Source organism: Benincasa hispida, chromosome 7 (assembly GCF_027475165.1).
Source record: "Benincasa hispida cultivar pf3 chromosome 7, pf3_genome.v1.1, whole genome shotgun sequence".
Classification (NCBI taxonomy): domain Eukaryota; kingdom Viridiplantae; phylum Streptophyta; class Magnoliopsida; order Cucurbitales; family Cucurbitaceae; genus Benincasa; species Benincasa hispida.
Window position 1 is genome coordinate 50,135,318 of NC_143484.1, and position 14,720 is coordinate 50,150,037.

At 31.9% G+C, this 14,720-nt stretch overlaps 2 protein-coding genes across 3 annotated transcripts; one reads left to right on the top strand and one right to left on the bottom strand.

Annotated features, from left to right (window-relative positions):
• Nucleotides 1-719: 719 nt before the first annotated feature.
• Nucleotides 720-3,341, top strand: LOC120081504 (tetraketide alpha-pyrone reductase 2). Its single transcript, XM_039036451.2, has 6 exons — nt 720-959; nt 1,549-1,721; nt 2,146-2,334; nt 2,468-2,630; nt 2,740-2,929; nt 3,035-3,341. The coding sequence occupies exons 1-6, from the start codon at nt 854-856 to the stop codon at nt 3,174-3,176; spliced, it is 963 nt and encodes a 320-aa protein (XP_038892379.1). The 5' UTR covers nt 720-853; the 3' UTR covers nt 3,177-3,341.
• Nucleotides 3,342-5,239: 1,898 nt separating this feature from the next.
• CRF11 (Integrase-type DNA-binding superfamily protein) lies at nt 5,240-7,386 on the bottom strand. 2 transcript variants are annotated; one of them, XM_039035896.2, is made up of 3 exons: nt 7,167-7,386; nt 6,659-6,872; nt 5,240-6,568 (listed from the first exon to the last, which is right to left on the bottom strand). In XM_039035896.2, exon 3 carries the CDS (start codon nt 6,381-6,383, stop codon nt 5,469-5,471), a length of 915 nt encoding a protein of 304 aa, XP_038891824.1. In that variant the 5' UTR covers nt 6,384-6,568; nt 6,659-6,872; nt 7,167-7,386; the 3' UTR covers nt 5,240-5,468. The 2 variants fall into 2 exon arrangements, with proteins under 2 accessions (XP_038891824.1, XP_090171440.1); XM_090315314.1 differs by having other exon boundaries at nt 6,659-6,877; nt 7,167-7,302.
• Nucleotides 7,387-14,720: the final 7,334 nt, after the last annotated feature.

Genomic DNA, 14,720 nt, shown 5'->3' on the forward strand with positions numbered 1-14,720 from the left:
TTTAAATGAGGTTAAATATATGATTTTTTTTGCATGTAATACATTCTTAAATTTTGAAGTATGTCTAATAAATTTATAAACCTTTAATTATGTATATGATATATCATCGACACGTTACATATTTATTTTAAAATAACGAGAAAAAAAAACTAGAATTATATGTCAAATAGAATCATAGAAAAATATGTTTTTATATACTAGAGATTTGCGACTTTAAAAGGTATTGAATAGATCAATAACCAATGAAATATAACATTGAAAATTTAACAACTCATTAGACATAAAATTGAGAGTGTACAATCTTATTGAGTGTACAATCTTATTGATATAAAATTGAAATTTTAAGAACATAAATAAAAACATCATAAAGTAGAAATTAAACTTTTATTATAGTCTATAAATCTATTAGATAGAGATTTACCATAAAGTATGTATTCTCAATCAAAATGTCAAAATTCAAACCGTCATCCCTTATATCAATGGACTTAAAAAACAAGTAGAAAAAAAAATCATATATTTTACAAAAAAAAAAAAAAAGAACAAAAACAAAAACAAAAACAAGTTAGGCCTAAGCAAACGGACATCTGATTCGTGCAACAATCACTACAAGCTGCTTCACATCATGTCGAGCACACCTACAATACAAAAAGGGTAAAAATCAAAGAAAGCACAATTTATGTTTATTTTATAAAACTCCAACCTTACAAAACGGATGAGTCATCTTCCACTCTTGTAAATGAGTTCAACAATATACTAACTATAGGTGCTCCACACGTGAACCATCCTCAAGTATAGCCACTGTATAAACTCTTCCTTTGCACACAGCCACCATCCACACGCACAGCCAGCCGAGATGCCAGAGTACTGTGTAACCGGCGGCACCGGCTTCATAGCCTCTTACTTGGTGAAGACACTGCTCGAGAATGGCCATCGCGTTCGCACCACCGTTAGAAACCCAGGTTCTGAAGTATAATCATATCCGTTGCTTTGTATTTACCCTCACTCCATCATCCTCCATACACTTATTGCCCCCAAATCCCCCCTTGTTTGGTTTGCAGTCATCAAAATTACAGTTTTATTATCATACAATTTCATCACTCAAGCAACTGGCATGATGTTGTAGATGCTGTCACACAAGCAATCATAATTCATTCGATGGAATTGTTTGATCTTAATGGTGGTCATCTATAACTTTCCATAATTTTGCACATAGAACTTATTGCTAGATTTCTAGTCATTAATACTTTAGATATCAATTACTTTAAGATAATAGTAGATAAAAATAAAGCTTCAAGGCATGAAGTCCTCCAAAGAAAGAAACGAACTTCTATAGTCCTATGTATTAGAAGGCCTAGTTATGGCTAAAGAAAAGGGTATTTTACTATTGACATCATACAAGGAATAGACCAAAAAATTAATGACAAAAAATAGGTAAAAGAAAGTACTTGATGTGAATTTTGATCTCAGCCAATAAACTGTCCTCCAGATTATGGTATACCTAAACTTCCATGCATATTTTTAACAATGACTTGTTCTTTTCCTGGATAGTAAACTATGGACATGTTGGGTTTCTGTGGGAGTTTAATGGAGCAAAGGATAGGCTGAAGATAGTAAAAGCTGATTTGTTAGAAGAAGGTAGCTTTGATGAGGCCATTCAAGGAGTGGATGGGGTCTTCCACACTGCCTCACCTGTGCTTGTTCCCTACGATAACAACATTAAGGCAAGGTCCCGATCCTTCGGTTAATTTAAGGGGGTGTTTTAGGGTAAAGGCTTTGAATTAATAGTCGAGACTGCAGAATTTGATGCTCCACAGTAAAATTAATGCTTGGCAAAACCTAGCCCCAGCCTTCCATTATATAATAACTTAAACATGAGTTACATGCACTAAGTTCTTGAAATTTGTTGTTCTACATAATCTGAACACTCTATACAATCTAAAACTTGAACTCGGAGCTATATAAAATTCAGTCTTTTCGAGCTCAAGAACCTAATGTTATCTAAATACTCTAATCATCTACAACTGGGGTATGCCCAAACTCCTTTCTCATCAATGTGGGATTACCATATTTACTAAACTATTTAATACATATTAAATAAACCATTTCCTTATGAGTGTATAATTAACATTTGGCAATATGACACAGGAAACTCTGATTGATCCTTGTATAAATGGTACAATCAATGTACTAAAATCCTGTTTAAAAGCAAACAGTGTGAAACGAGTAGTGCTGACCTCTTCCTGCTCGGCAATTAGATATCGTTATGATGTCCAACAACTTTGTCCTCTCAATGAATCGCACTGGACAGATCCTGACTATTGCAAGCGCTACAACGTAAGAACCAACCCCTCTTTCTCTGTTCTATTGCATGTCACTTTCCAATGCAGAGGAAGATCGATTCAATTCAACGGATCAAAATCTTGAGGCTTTATTCTCTTTTACTTTCTTCATTTGGGCGCTTTGGCAGCTTTGGTATGCATTTGCAAAGACTTTGGCAGAGAAAGAGGCTTGGCGTATGGCAGAAGAACATGGGATTGATCTAGTTGTGGTGAACCCATCTTTTGTCGTTGGCCCTTTGCTAACACCAAAGCCAACCAGTACACAGCATCTCCTACTCAGCATTATTAAAGGTTTACAATGATCCTTCCATCTTCTTCAAACAGTCTCTAAATTTCCCTCTCAGGTTTCTCTTTGATGGGAAAAACAAACAAACATTAAACGGATGGGTTGTTCCATCAGGTGAAAGGGGCGAATATCCAAATTCCACGCTGGGGTTTGTGCACATAGATGATGTGGTAGCAGCGCACATCTTGGTAATGGAAGATCCAAATGCATCAGGCAGGATCATATGTTCAAGCATAGTGGTTCACTGGTCACAGATCATTGATATGCTCAGAGCCAAATATCCATCCTACCCATTTGAAAACAAGTAAGTTAAAGAATCTCAACAACACCATCTTTGTTTTCTCTTAGTCATTTCATCAAACAGTTCATCTGCATAAATAATATTGTTAAAAAACACAAACACGAACAGGTGCAGCGTCCAGGAAGGAGATTGCAACCCTCACAACATGGACACGAGCAAGATTTTTGAACTGGGATTCCATGGTTTCAAGACGATCGAGCAAATGTTTGATGATTCCATCAAGAGTTTCCAAGACAATGGATTTCTTTGAATTGGAAAAGAACCTTCAATAATTTTATCTTCTTTGACGCTTCACAAAATTTTAGAGCTTTGTGTAATTGAATATAAACGATTGAACGAGACTGTTACAATCTGCCTCGTAGTTTAACCAAATTGATTCTGAAACTCCGTTCCGTTTTCAGGGTTCAAGAGCAAACTATTGATTTTTTTTTTTTTTTTTGAGTAATTTTTAAATTTAGTTTAAACTTTAAACTTTAAAGATCATTTGGGGTTTTCCAAAAAGAATAATAAATATATCGGAAACAGTTCTGAACGGATCGCAGAGGGCTGAATGTCATTTACTATTTTGATCACATCAACGACCGCTTCGGTTCTGCCATTCTGAATTACACGCTGTTATTTTATTTTCTTTTCTTTTTCCTATTTCTACAATATTCGAATATTAGATATTGTTATATTATTAACCAATTATTAACATGTAGATAAAATTTAGCATGGACGTTTAAATTTAATTTTTCGTTTGTACATCCTAATTATCACAATATCATCACTTTTCAGAGATAATAGTCGGGGGGAAAATGAGGGGAAAATCATGATTCGTGAGATTAAATTTATACATGAAAAAGGGAAAAAAAAGTAATAGAAGAAGAAAACTTGTTTAAAGTTTGTTTATGTACGAATTTTCAGAGGAAAAAGATAGAATAATCTTGTTTTCCAACTTTTCAAATTACTTTTTTAAATTTTCAAACTTCAAGTTTGATAAATTTCCAAGAAACTTTTCGTTTTAACAAAAATACTTTTCATAAATCAATTTTTAGTCGAGAGCTATTCATTTTAGTGAATATATCTATCTTTCTAATATATTTATTAATGCTTTAATATAGACATATTATATAATTACTCAAGGATGATGATAAACCGACTGACACATTAAACTAAATTTATTAAAAGTTTAAAGCCAAAATATTAATTTTAGCAAAATATTTCAGAACTAGAATAATATTTAAATCAATATTCAAATTTAAATATGATAAGTTCAGATAACATAGAAAAATGAAAGGAAAAAATATTTTTTTTTTTTAGTACGAAAGGAAAAAAAAAAAAGAATTGAATTTGAATAAAACGGTTGTGTTAAGTTTTTAAGGCCAAAGCGTTATATGAATTATTAGATATAAATTTGAAAAAGAAAAGGAAATAAAGGGTTATGTGAATTAAAGGGGAGAACGTAACAGTACGAAAATGGTACTATAGATCAGACTACGGAATTGGTTTACAGCTAATATCACCAAGTACACATTCTAACTTTCCCCCCATCTTAAAACTAATGGGCCATTCATTCATTATAGAAACACACATATTCATGTGTTTTCAATCCGTTAAAAATTACTTTAAACTTCTATAAAAATAATAATTTAATCAATAAATTTTTAAATGTGTAACAATTTAATTTCAAATTTTATTATATAATAATTTAGTCTTTATATTTTTAATATTTAATAATTTACTTTACAAAATCTGTCACAAAATAATAAAAATAAAAATTGATATCAAATTTGATAAATTTTTTCACGTTAGGGACTAAATTTTTAAGGACTAAATTGTTACAAAATTAAAAATATAGGACAAAGTCATTACCAACAAGTTTAGGGACTAAAAATAAATTTAAACTAAGATTATGTATCACTTCTCTCTCTATCGCTCATATAGAGCTAATCTTATGTGCTCATTTGCCCTTGACACTCTCTCTTGTTAGGAGGGTCATCCTTCACCCATGATCTAGTGAAATGAACCAATTTAAGTGATATAAACTCTTTTATTTTAAGGGGTAAGGTTTCAGGGTTGCTATCCTATGCTAGTGTATTAGTCTTGAGAGGCCAAGTTTTACGAGCCACATCTACTCAATTTTATGCTAATGCAACTCTTTGGTATTTAAATTTTGATGCAACATTCATACCAAAAAATGATACTGATTTAGAATATTAATCTATTCAAGGCTTCTGTTTTTTTTATATATATAAAAGAACACTAATTTTACCACATGCACACACAAGAATGTAAAAAATAAGATTGAATCAAAGCTGTAAATGGAAACAATTGCAGTTATAATGAGATTGCTAGCACAATCCCCAAAAATTGATTCACCAAATTCGAAGAGATAAGAAAATCTCTTATTCCAGAGAAGATCACCGCTTGGACGGCTCTAACAGCACAGAAAAAACCCAAAAGGCCTCTCTCTCATTGTCACTCCAAAAAAACAAAAAAAACAAAAAACAAAATTAAAACTGCATTCTCAATGAACAAAACTCCTAAGCTGCAAAAAATTTTAAGGGCATGTAATGTTGATGGAATCATCAAGCCAACAAGAAATATCATCATTCCCAAAATCACCAAAATCCCAATTTGGAAGGCCACTGGGTTCATCGTCAGCAAGCCCAAAAATCTGGGTGTTCTCCAAACTTGCAAAATCCTCCAAGAACATCCCGATTCCATCTGCCAGAATCGAATCAAAATCAATTCCCATGTTAATTTCTTCCATAAACGGATTACCAATATAGTTCATATTGCTGTCTGTTTCTTCTTTGATCGACTCTGATCCCTCTTTCAAATCATGGCTTTGCAAAGTTGAATCGTCCCATTCAAGATCCGACGACGGCGATGTATGAGACACGGTGGTCTCCGCCGTACTTTCCGAAGAAACAGGGGTAGATGAAGATCCAGTCCCTTTGCCTTCTTCTTCAACAGCCATTTCCGCCGCCATAGCTTCAAACTGTAGCCTCCTCGCTTCATAAGCTTGAGAAGCTTCTTCTGCAGTATCGTAAGTACCAAGCCAGACACGGCTTCTTTTAAAAGGATCTCGAATCTCAGCCGCCCACTTTCCCCAAGATCTCTGTCTGACACCTCTGTATTTGGAAGACGATGGTCGTCGAGTGGAAGGGTTTTTGAACAGAGCCTTCGACTGTTTAAACTTGGGGATTTTGTTTTCATTGTTGCTGTACTGAGAACTCTCGGATTCAAGAGACTTTTTCAGCGGAGGCAAGTGGATTTCATGTACGATTCGGTTTAATTTTCTTGCATATATTTCTCCTTCATCTTCGCTTGAAGATGAATCAGTTGCATCAGGATCGTAACAGATTATACGAAGTTTTCTCCTCATTTTGGGATCTGCAGAGAAATTATTTGGCAGCAGATTCGACTTTCTACTGCTGCTAACAAATCTCTGATTAGGAGAGTACGACATTTTAGATTAAATCAATGGGAAGAAGGAGACGAACAAGAAGAAGGAGAAGAGAATAATTTATGTATAATCAAATGGAAACAATGGAAGATCTCTGAGAATCACAATAACTTAAATGTAAGGTGGAGAAACGAAGTAAAAATCGTTTTATACGAAAAGCCCAAGAGAATTTTACTCCAGAACAAGTCCTGCAAATGAAACCCAACACAGAATTAGGCCAAGAAAAAACCCTTTGGAAAACAAATCAAAACGAAAGAAACTAGAAAATTTTGTCTTGCCTTTTTAATCTCAAACGCATTGAATAGGATTGTTGCACTTGAATCAACCTCTGCCAGAAGCAGCAGAGAGAAGAAGAAAACCAGAGCTTCAACAGAGCCCCAATCACTGCCAATATGAACAAAGCCGACATAAAATCTACTGCTCAACCACCGTCTTCAACTTCTTTCCCAGTTCCAAAAAAAGCACAGACCCAGATGGAGAAAACTCTGAGCCCTGTTCTTCAAAGATTGAAAGAGAAAAGAAAAACAATAAACAGATTAAAGCGAAAGAGGGCCAATCCATACCCAACATTGTTCGATTTCTCAGAAACAGAACAGATACAGATAAAGAGAAGTATCGATTATGCTGCAAATCTCTTCGGAAATCGAAAAATATGATTTAATTATATAGTAACAGTATGAGCAGTAACAACAATAGAAACAATGAATCGAACCACTTCCGATTCCAAGATCATCCGACACTAAAATAGACAGAAAAAGAAAAAGAAAATTGGAAAAAGCTTCTTACTCTGTTCACTTCTGTGTCTTTGTGTTATCCCAAGGAATTTTGACAAGGGTGGCGCCTGCAATTCTTCTGAGAAGCGGTCAAAATTTAGAGAATTAATTGATGAAGAGTGGAATTTGCTTAAAAAGGGAAGTTTTTGATGATGGGTATGGATGGATGAATGCCATTGGTGTCATGTACATCCATCCACTGTCATTATTTATTCAAACGTTCTAACTCTATCGTTACGCCGCAAATTTCCGCGGATCTTAAGAATTTGTTTAAATCAGAGATTTTGATGGATTTTTTTTTTCATATTTACATAAATTGGAATCTTTTTTTAATATATATATATATATATATATCAGATTCTTTCCTTTTGAGATTACCTTTTGATATTTTTTGTTTAATATTAACTTATATAAGTGGCTATGTGAGAGATAATCTCTCTTTTTCTTTTCAATTTTCATTAAAAATAATAATCATTTTTAGATTTCTACTTTGTTTCCCCAAATAAATCTGTATAATGATAAAATTTTGTTATGTATATTAAATTTTATGTTTTTTTGTTGTTCCTTCTTTTATATATTTTATATTCTTTCAATTTTTTTTTTTTAATTTTCTTTTGAATACAGTTTTGAATATATTATATGTACTTGTCAATTGAGTCCATTGGTTTCCCGACATGATAATAAATAATTTTCATCGTACAAGCTATAAAAAAAAAAATCATGGTACAAATAAAGTATACATTCTATTTTTTCTTTTATTTTCAGTAAAAAATGGCTTAAAAAAAATTAAACCTTTAATTTATTTTTCAAACTTGAGAACATCTTGCTAGCTCACGTGACAAATCCAAGCCAACTATATAGCTCACTAACAAAAAAAAATTTATAGAAGTGTTATAGTCCAACATAATTAAATTTGCTATAGGAAAACTAGAGAAACAACGGCTGTTCACAAGACTCGACCATACCTATGCATAACCCATTTGCTATAGGAATCATCTCAATTTCGATTGGTTGTTATCCCAAATCACATAAACTTATGTTAAGAACCTAAAGATTAGGGCATTGCAATCACCAGTAACAAGGACTACTTTAACTGAACCCAAAACTGTAAACAATCGTAGCATATACAAATATAAAACCGGAAAAAAAAAAAAATCAAAACAACAAGAAGCATCAAATGATATGAAAATACCTCACATTGATATGAAACTTCACATTTATCTAATATAATATCATAGTTGCTCAACGTTTATTTTGACACTATTTATGAGACATGTTGAGGAACTCACATTGAAAAATCAAAGAGATCTCACGAGTTTTATCATGTATATGAGTTACTACTCTTAGTCATATAATTTTGAGATGAAACCTCATGTATAATTAATATGATATCATAACGTGTAAAACCCACATATCTATTTATCTATGAGATACCATGTAATATTCAGTAGTACATCCTTATTGTGAGGGGGCAAACACAAACACAGTACTTTAATATTTAGTTTTAATGTTAGTCATCTAATGAATGTGTTTATCTTTCTCTTTTTCTTTTTTTTTTTTTTTGGGGTGGGTGAAAGTCGTGTTTTAATTTAATTTCCTAGGTATGCCTCGTTAGTTTAATGAGAAAATTGCTAATATCGTTTAATTTATTTACAGGAAAATATTAATTTCACAACTCCTTGGGTTAAATACTTCTTGCTTTTGGCTTTATGTAGGGTGCTTGCATTTTCAAATTATTCAATATATTTTAGTATTGTAGCTTTGCAAGTAACCAATTTGATTTATATGTTTTTTCTATTCTTATTTTTCATCCAAAAAGTTCACTTCATTAATTAAATTTTCCTAAAATAACGAATTTGTACTAAAGCTATAAAATTTTAGTTTGGTTAGATTTGTGAGTGAATGTGAGCGACGTAAGCAATTTTGTAAAATAAAAATATAGAGGGTTTAGCCAAAATAATAATAATAACAATGTTAGAAATTTAGATCTCGTATACATTTGAGCTTTGTTGTGGGTCTCCAATGGTCTTGACCTCCGACCTGTTTTTCTATGATTAAATCTCGAGATATTCCAAATTAACGGTAAAGATTGTCGCACCAGTGTGGTGCTAGACCTATTGAACTTTAATGCTTAAGTTAGTAAAGAAATGGTTAATTCTACGCACAAAAAAAAAAAAAAAAAAGTATTTCTCTCTAGAGATTACTTACCCACCTATTTGGGATGGTAGAATGAAACTATTTATAAGTCCATAATTTAGGATACACATGACAATAATGGTACGAGAGACGTTTCTAACACTTAACGTGTAAAGTGTCATCTGAATTAGCTCAATTCTAATTAGTTTATATTCATAGGCTTAGTTGATTGACCTAAACTCAGAGGCATTGAAATTTTCCTTTTAGGATGTGTGTCTCCCTGTACCTTTTGGTATCTTATGGGCTTGGGTTGCTCATAGACTTTGGACCTTGCATTAGACAATCCTTAACAAACAAAGATTGAAGGAACTTTTCTAAATTTCGATAATTGTTGTAAGTAACGCTTTTAGGTGAGAAACATTTTTAAATAACTATAGCAAAATCTACCACTTTAAAGTCACAGACAAGAAAAAACTCTCATAATAAAAATCCAAAATCCACTTGAAACGCTTCAAATATTGCTAACATTATATAAACTAGACTCAAATTTAAAATATTTGTGTAACCATTTTGTACCATCAAATCACTATTAAGAATATGCAAATTCAAGATCCTTCCCCATTCCTCGTCATAGTTCAAAAAGCTGTAAGCTTGATTCTTAACTTTATATTATCAAATCAATAGTACATGAAAAAATTTAACATTTTAGTATATATCTTGATGCAAATCTACAAACAATCTGATTTGCCACGACTTTTAGCCAAAATCAATATCAAAACTACTTATTAAAATTGAGATAAACAATAAATTTGACATTGAAATCATTATAAAAAACTATATTATTAATCGGAAAAAAACACAACCAACAAGATTGAATTGAACGAATCAAAACTAACAAAATCGATTTATCTAAATAATCAAATTATTTATAGAAAATATTAATTTATGAAAGTGTTTTAAATCTAATATACTTACCTTCAAACGTTATGAAAAATTCTAGTTATACTTTTATTTACGAAATGAATGCATAAATAATATAAATTTTTTTAAAAAAAAAACCTTTGAATACTGAAAAAAGGAAATTTGGTACAAATAACATAACAGAAAAATAAGTGGGTTGAGTTCTAGAAGCACGTGACCGAGATTTAGTTAATGGAAGTCTGAGGGAGTGATGCACGTGATGATCTCCCTCGCACAGATTTAAATTGTGCACGCCCAAATGATCCTCTCCTAACATAAAAACCCCACAAAATAAGACGATTAAGATATTCATGCATGCCTACTTCCACCTTTAATTATGCCAGCATGACGCGCCTCCATGATATATTATTATTTTTTATCAACAAACACTTTGTTACGGGAAAGAAAAAAAATCTAGCACTATCGTTGCAAATACTATCCTATTAATTTATTACTTCTTTATTTCGTAGATTCTACGTAATTCTTTAATGATACTTTTGTGGCAAGTAATAAAAAGAGGTAGTATAATTTCTATATTACCATAGTACTAAAAATTTCGAATTGAGCACAAAAAATAGCTAGATTTAAGTGATTACATTTCAAAAATGCCTATAATATAGTTTCTTTGCAAAAATGCCTAATCCTTTAGAATTTGTTGGTTTCTTGTGATAAGAATATCTTCAACTAAGATTATGCTATTATTTTTTAGCAACTACTTCAATGCCCATAAAAAAACGAGGACTAACAAAAAATCTTATAAAAAATAAAATAACAACATAAACACAATTTTTAATAAAACTAAATAAATTCAAATACTAACAATCCCCACCGAATAAAATTTCACATTCAAAATTACTGATTTCCCTCATTTATCTTCAAACTCATAATGTATATATATACACGTTGTATTGTGGTGGTAAAAATGATGCTAGTGTTGCTGAGTATATACGGACACTCTATAGGATCGATAACGTGCGTAAAAGCAGAGATATGTATATACATAAATACAATTATATCCAAATACAACTAACAAAAAATTATTAACTATCGAGGGGTAGATAAAAAGTCAAACATTTCTAATTCACTACTACAACACGGTATTTTTTTATTTTTTTATTTTTTACCTTTTTTCAATGTCAAGTGTCACTGTACTTGATGTTTTAAAAAACGTCAAGGAATCCAATGTAAAGAATATGGATGTTCTCGACTAGGAAAAAACGTCAAGAACAGTGACATTGGTCATGTTTGAATGTCAAGAATATTGTCGTTTTTATGATAAATAAAAAACGTCAAGAACAATTTCACTTGATATGTGAAAAATGTCAAGATATACTTTACTTGATAATGCAAAATTCTTGATAGTTTTCACTTGTCAAATATATCTACATCTTGACATGTTTAACTCGTCAAGTATGTTTGTGGTTTTTTTTTTTTTTTTTCAATATGGATGTTTACCTATAAATTGTTCCCGTATTTTGATTCAACAATCACATATGATATAATATTATGATAAATATTCATCAAACCAAATAAACAACCAAACATATTTTCAATCTTATGAACCAAAATTTCCCCCAATACCTTTGATAAAAGATAACATTCTTCAACATTGTCATTCCAAAACTTTACAACTCCATGAAGAATTTTCTAAGTTAACTAGAAGAATATGGACAAACTCTTATGAACATTTCCAAAAGCATATAAGGAACATAATTCTAACAGTCAACCCAATACGAACAAATTAAAAAATTACATTTCCAAAACATCTATCAAAATTATTCATCCATCCCATATTAATAAACTAAATCATTCTACCCCATAACAACTATCAAAACCACCTTTGCAATCATCATCTCCATATGAACACATGAAACAATTAATCATTACACTTATATCAATATGAAGTAAATCCAATTATTCAACTAGAACAAACACCTTCAAAATGATCAAATTGTGCGAACACCTACGATCACATGTAGCAACCCAAAAATCGGTCAACTCAACTCGCACCTCGTCTAACTCGATTTGTGAGTGCGAGTTCCTTATATCAATCTATAAATATAAAATTATTTATAGCAAGTAGTGTCCAATGACCACTAGTTAATAAAATATAATTGGTATTTTTATTGTTAATGCAAGTTTATTTGACTACTTCATTAAAATTGATTATAAAAGAGAGAAAAAAAAAAACATAACTCGCCTAGGATTAAAAGAAGCAAGAACGATTTGGTTTGTTTCTGAGACCATTAGTCTACTATATAGGTTTTGAGTTTTAACTTTTTTAGAGTTATGTCCAGAAGAAATGAGAGACAGATCTACAAAAATGTACTGTGAACTTTCCTTTAAATCAAAGGATGAGGGTTAGTACCTATAAAATATTTATAATAAAAATTCACTACATAAATATTGAAGAACAATATTGGAAAGAAACATCAAAGTTGAAGTCCATAAAAGTAATAATAACACTTACGCCATATAATCCACCAATGTCAATGTCTTGACTTGATCCATGCTACAAAAGTCAATTATGTCTTCTTGTAGGACACAACTCTTTCGATTGATGCCGAAAAGACCAACTGGAAGTTGAAAAGAAATACTAGACTCTCTAGCTATCACCTTCTCAGCATACCCAAGTGTTGTAATTCTGAACTTTTCTTGAATTTTTCTTATGATTTTACATGAGGGAGCATCCCTTATATATACAACTATGTTAGCCAACTTTGAAAAAATTGTACATATGGTAAGAATAAAAATAAATACAAATTACAAGGAATAAAATCCAAATGGATAAGGGAAGTAGAATGCTTTCCATATTCAACACTCCCCCTCAAGTTGGGTTGTATATGTTGTTTAAGTCCAGCTTGTTTTTTAAGTCTTCAAACATATTCTTGAATAGAGCCTTTGTAAGTATGTCAGCAATTTGCCTCTTGGTAGGTATGTAGTTGAGTGAGATGCTTTTGTTTTCAATTTTTTTCTTTAATAAAGTGTCGATCAATGTCCACATGTTTTATGCGATCATGATGGACTGGGTCTTTGGCGATACTTATAGTAGCTTGATTATCACAGTGTACTTCCATCGGTTCTTCTGATTTGATTTTAAGTTCAAATAGAATGCTTTTGAGCTTCAAATAGAATGCTTTTGAGCCACATTCCTTCACATATTCCTTGAGCTAGAGCTTTTAGTTCAGCTTTGGCACTGCTCCTGGATACTACAGATTGTTTCTTACTTCGTCAGGTGACTAAATTTCCCCAAACAAAGGTGCAATATCCGGAAGTTGATCTTCTGTTTATTTTTTAGCTTGCCCAATTGGCATCCATGAAGATTTTGATGTTTCTTCTCCTAGATTTCTTGAAGTATAATCCCTCTCCTGGAGTTCCTTTCAAGTACCTAAGTATTATGTACGCAACTTGCATATTGTCTTCTGTTGGATTGTTCATAAATTGACTTACAAAGTTGACTGTAAAATAGATATCAGGTCTTGTATGAGTTAGGTAAATCAATTTTCTAACTAGCCTTTGATACTAATCTTTGTTAACCATTGTATGATCGTTTTCTTCGATTATGTGATTATTTGTGTCAATTGGGGTATTAGTGGGCTTGCATTGAAGCATTCCAGTTTCCTTTAACAGGTCAGTGACATATTTTCTTTGAGAAATGCTCAAGCCTCTTTTTGAGCGGGCCACTTCTCTCCTTAGGAAGTATTTAAGGTTTCCTAAGTCTTTTACTTCGAATTCCTTGGCTAAGAGAAGCTTTAGATTTCTTATTTCTTCTTCATGGTCTTTCGTAAGGATAATGTCATCTATATAGACAATGTTAATTGCTATTTTACCCATGCAAGAATGTTTGACGAAGAGAGTATGGCCAAATTGACATTGTAAGTACCCGTTTTCCTTTACCACTCTTGAGAATTTATCAAACCACGCTCTAGGGAATTGTTTTAGACCATAAAGGGATTTTTTGAGTTTACATACCTTATTTATAGTTTTAGTAGATTCTATATCGGTAGGTATATCCATATACACTTCTTCTTCTAAATCTCCATTAAGGAAGACATTTTTTATGTCTAATTGGTGAAGAATCCAATCATTATTCACAGCTAGGGAGAAAAGAACATGAATAGTATTTAATTTTCCACCGAGGCAAATGTTTCTTGATAGTCAATGCCATAAGACTGGGAGAACCCTTTGGCGACGAGCCTAGCTTTGAATCTATCTATTTCTTCGTCAACTTTGTATTTGATGGTGAAGATCCATTTGCATCCTACTGTTTTCTTTCCTGGAGGTAGGTCTGTTATTTCCCATGTGTTGTTCTTTTCTAAGGCATTTATTTCGTCTAATACAACTTGCTTCCAATTAATGTCCTTAAAGGCTTCATAGACATTGTTCGGAATGTGTACTTGGGATAGTGTAGTTGTGAATACTTTGAACTTGGGAGAGAGATTTTTGTAGGACAGGTAATTTTGGATGGGAT

What these genes read in the sequence shown, in the direction of transcription:
- LOC120081504 (XM_039036451.2), top strand. Translation starts at nt 854, where the DNA reads ATGCCAGAGTACTGTGTAACCGGCGGCACCGGCTTCATAGCCTCTTAC. An exon ending in ACTATTGCAAGCGCTACAAC is followed by an intron (nt 2,335 to 2,467) that starts GTAAGAACCAAC and finishes GCGCTTTGGCAG; the next exon opens with CTTTGGTATGCATTTGCAAA. An exon ending in TCCTACCCATTTGAAAACAA is followed by an intron (nt 2,930 to 3,034) that starts GTAAGTTAAAGA and finishes AAACACGAACAG; the next exon opens with GTGCAGCGTCCAGGAAGGAG.
- CRF11 (XM_039035896.2), bottom strand. Translation starts at nt 6,383, where the DNA reads ATGTCGTACTCTCCTAATCAGAGATTTGTTAGCAGCAGTAGAAAGTCG.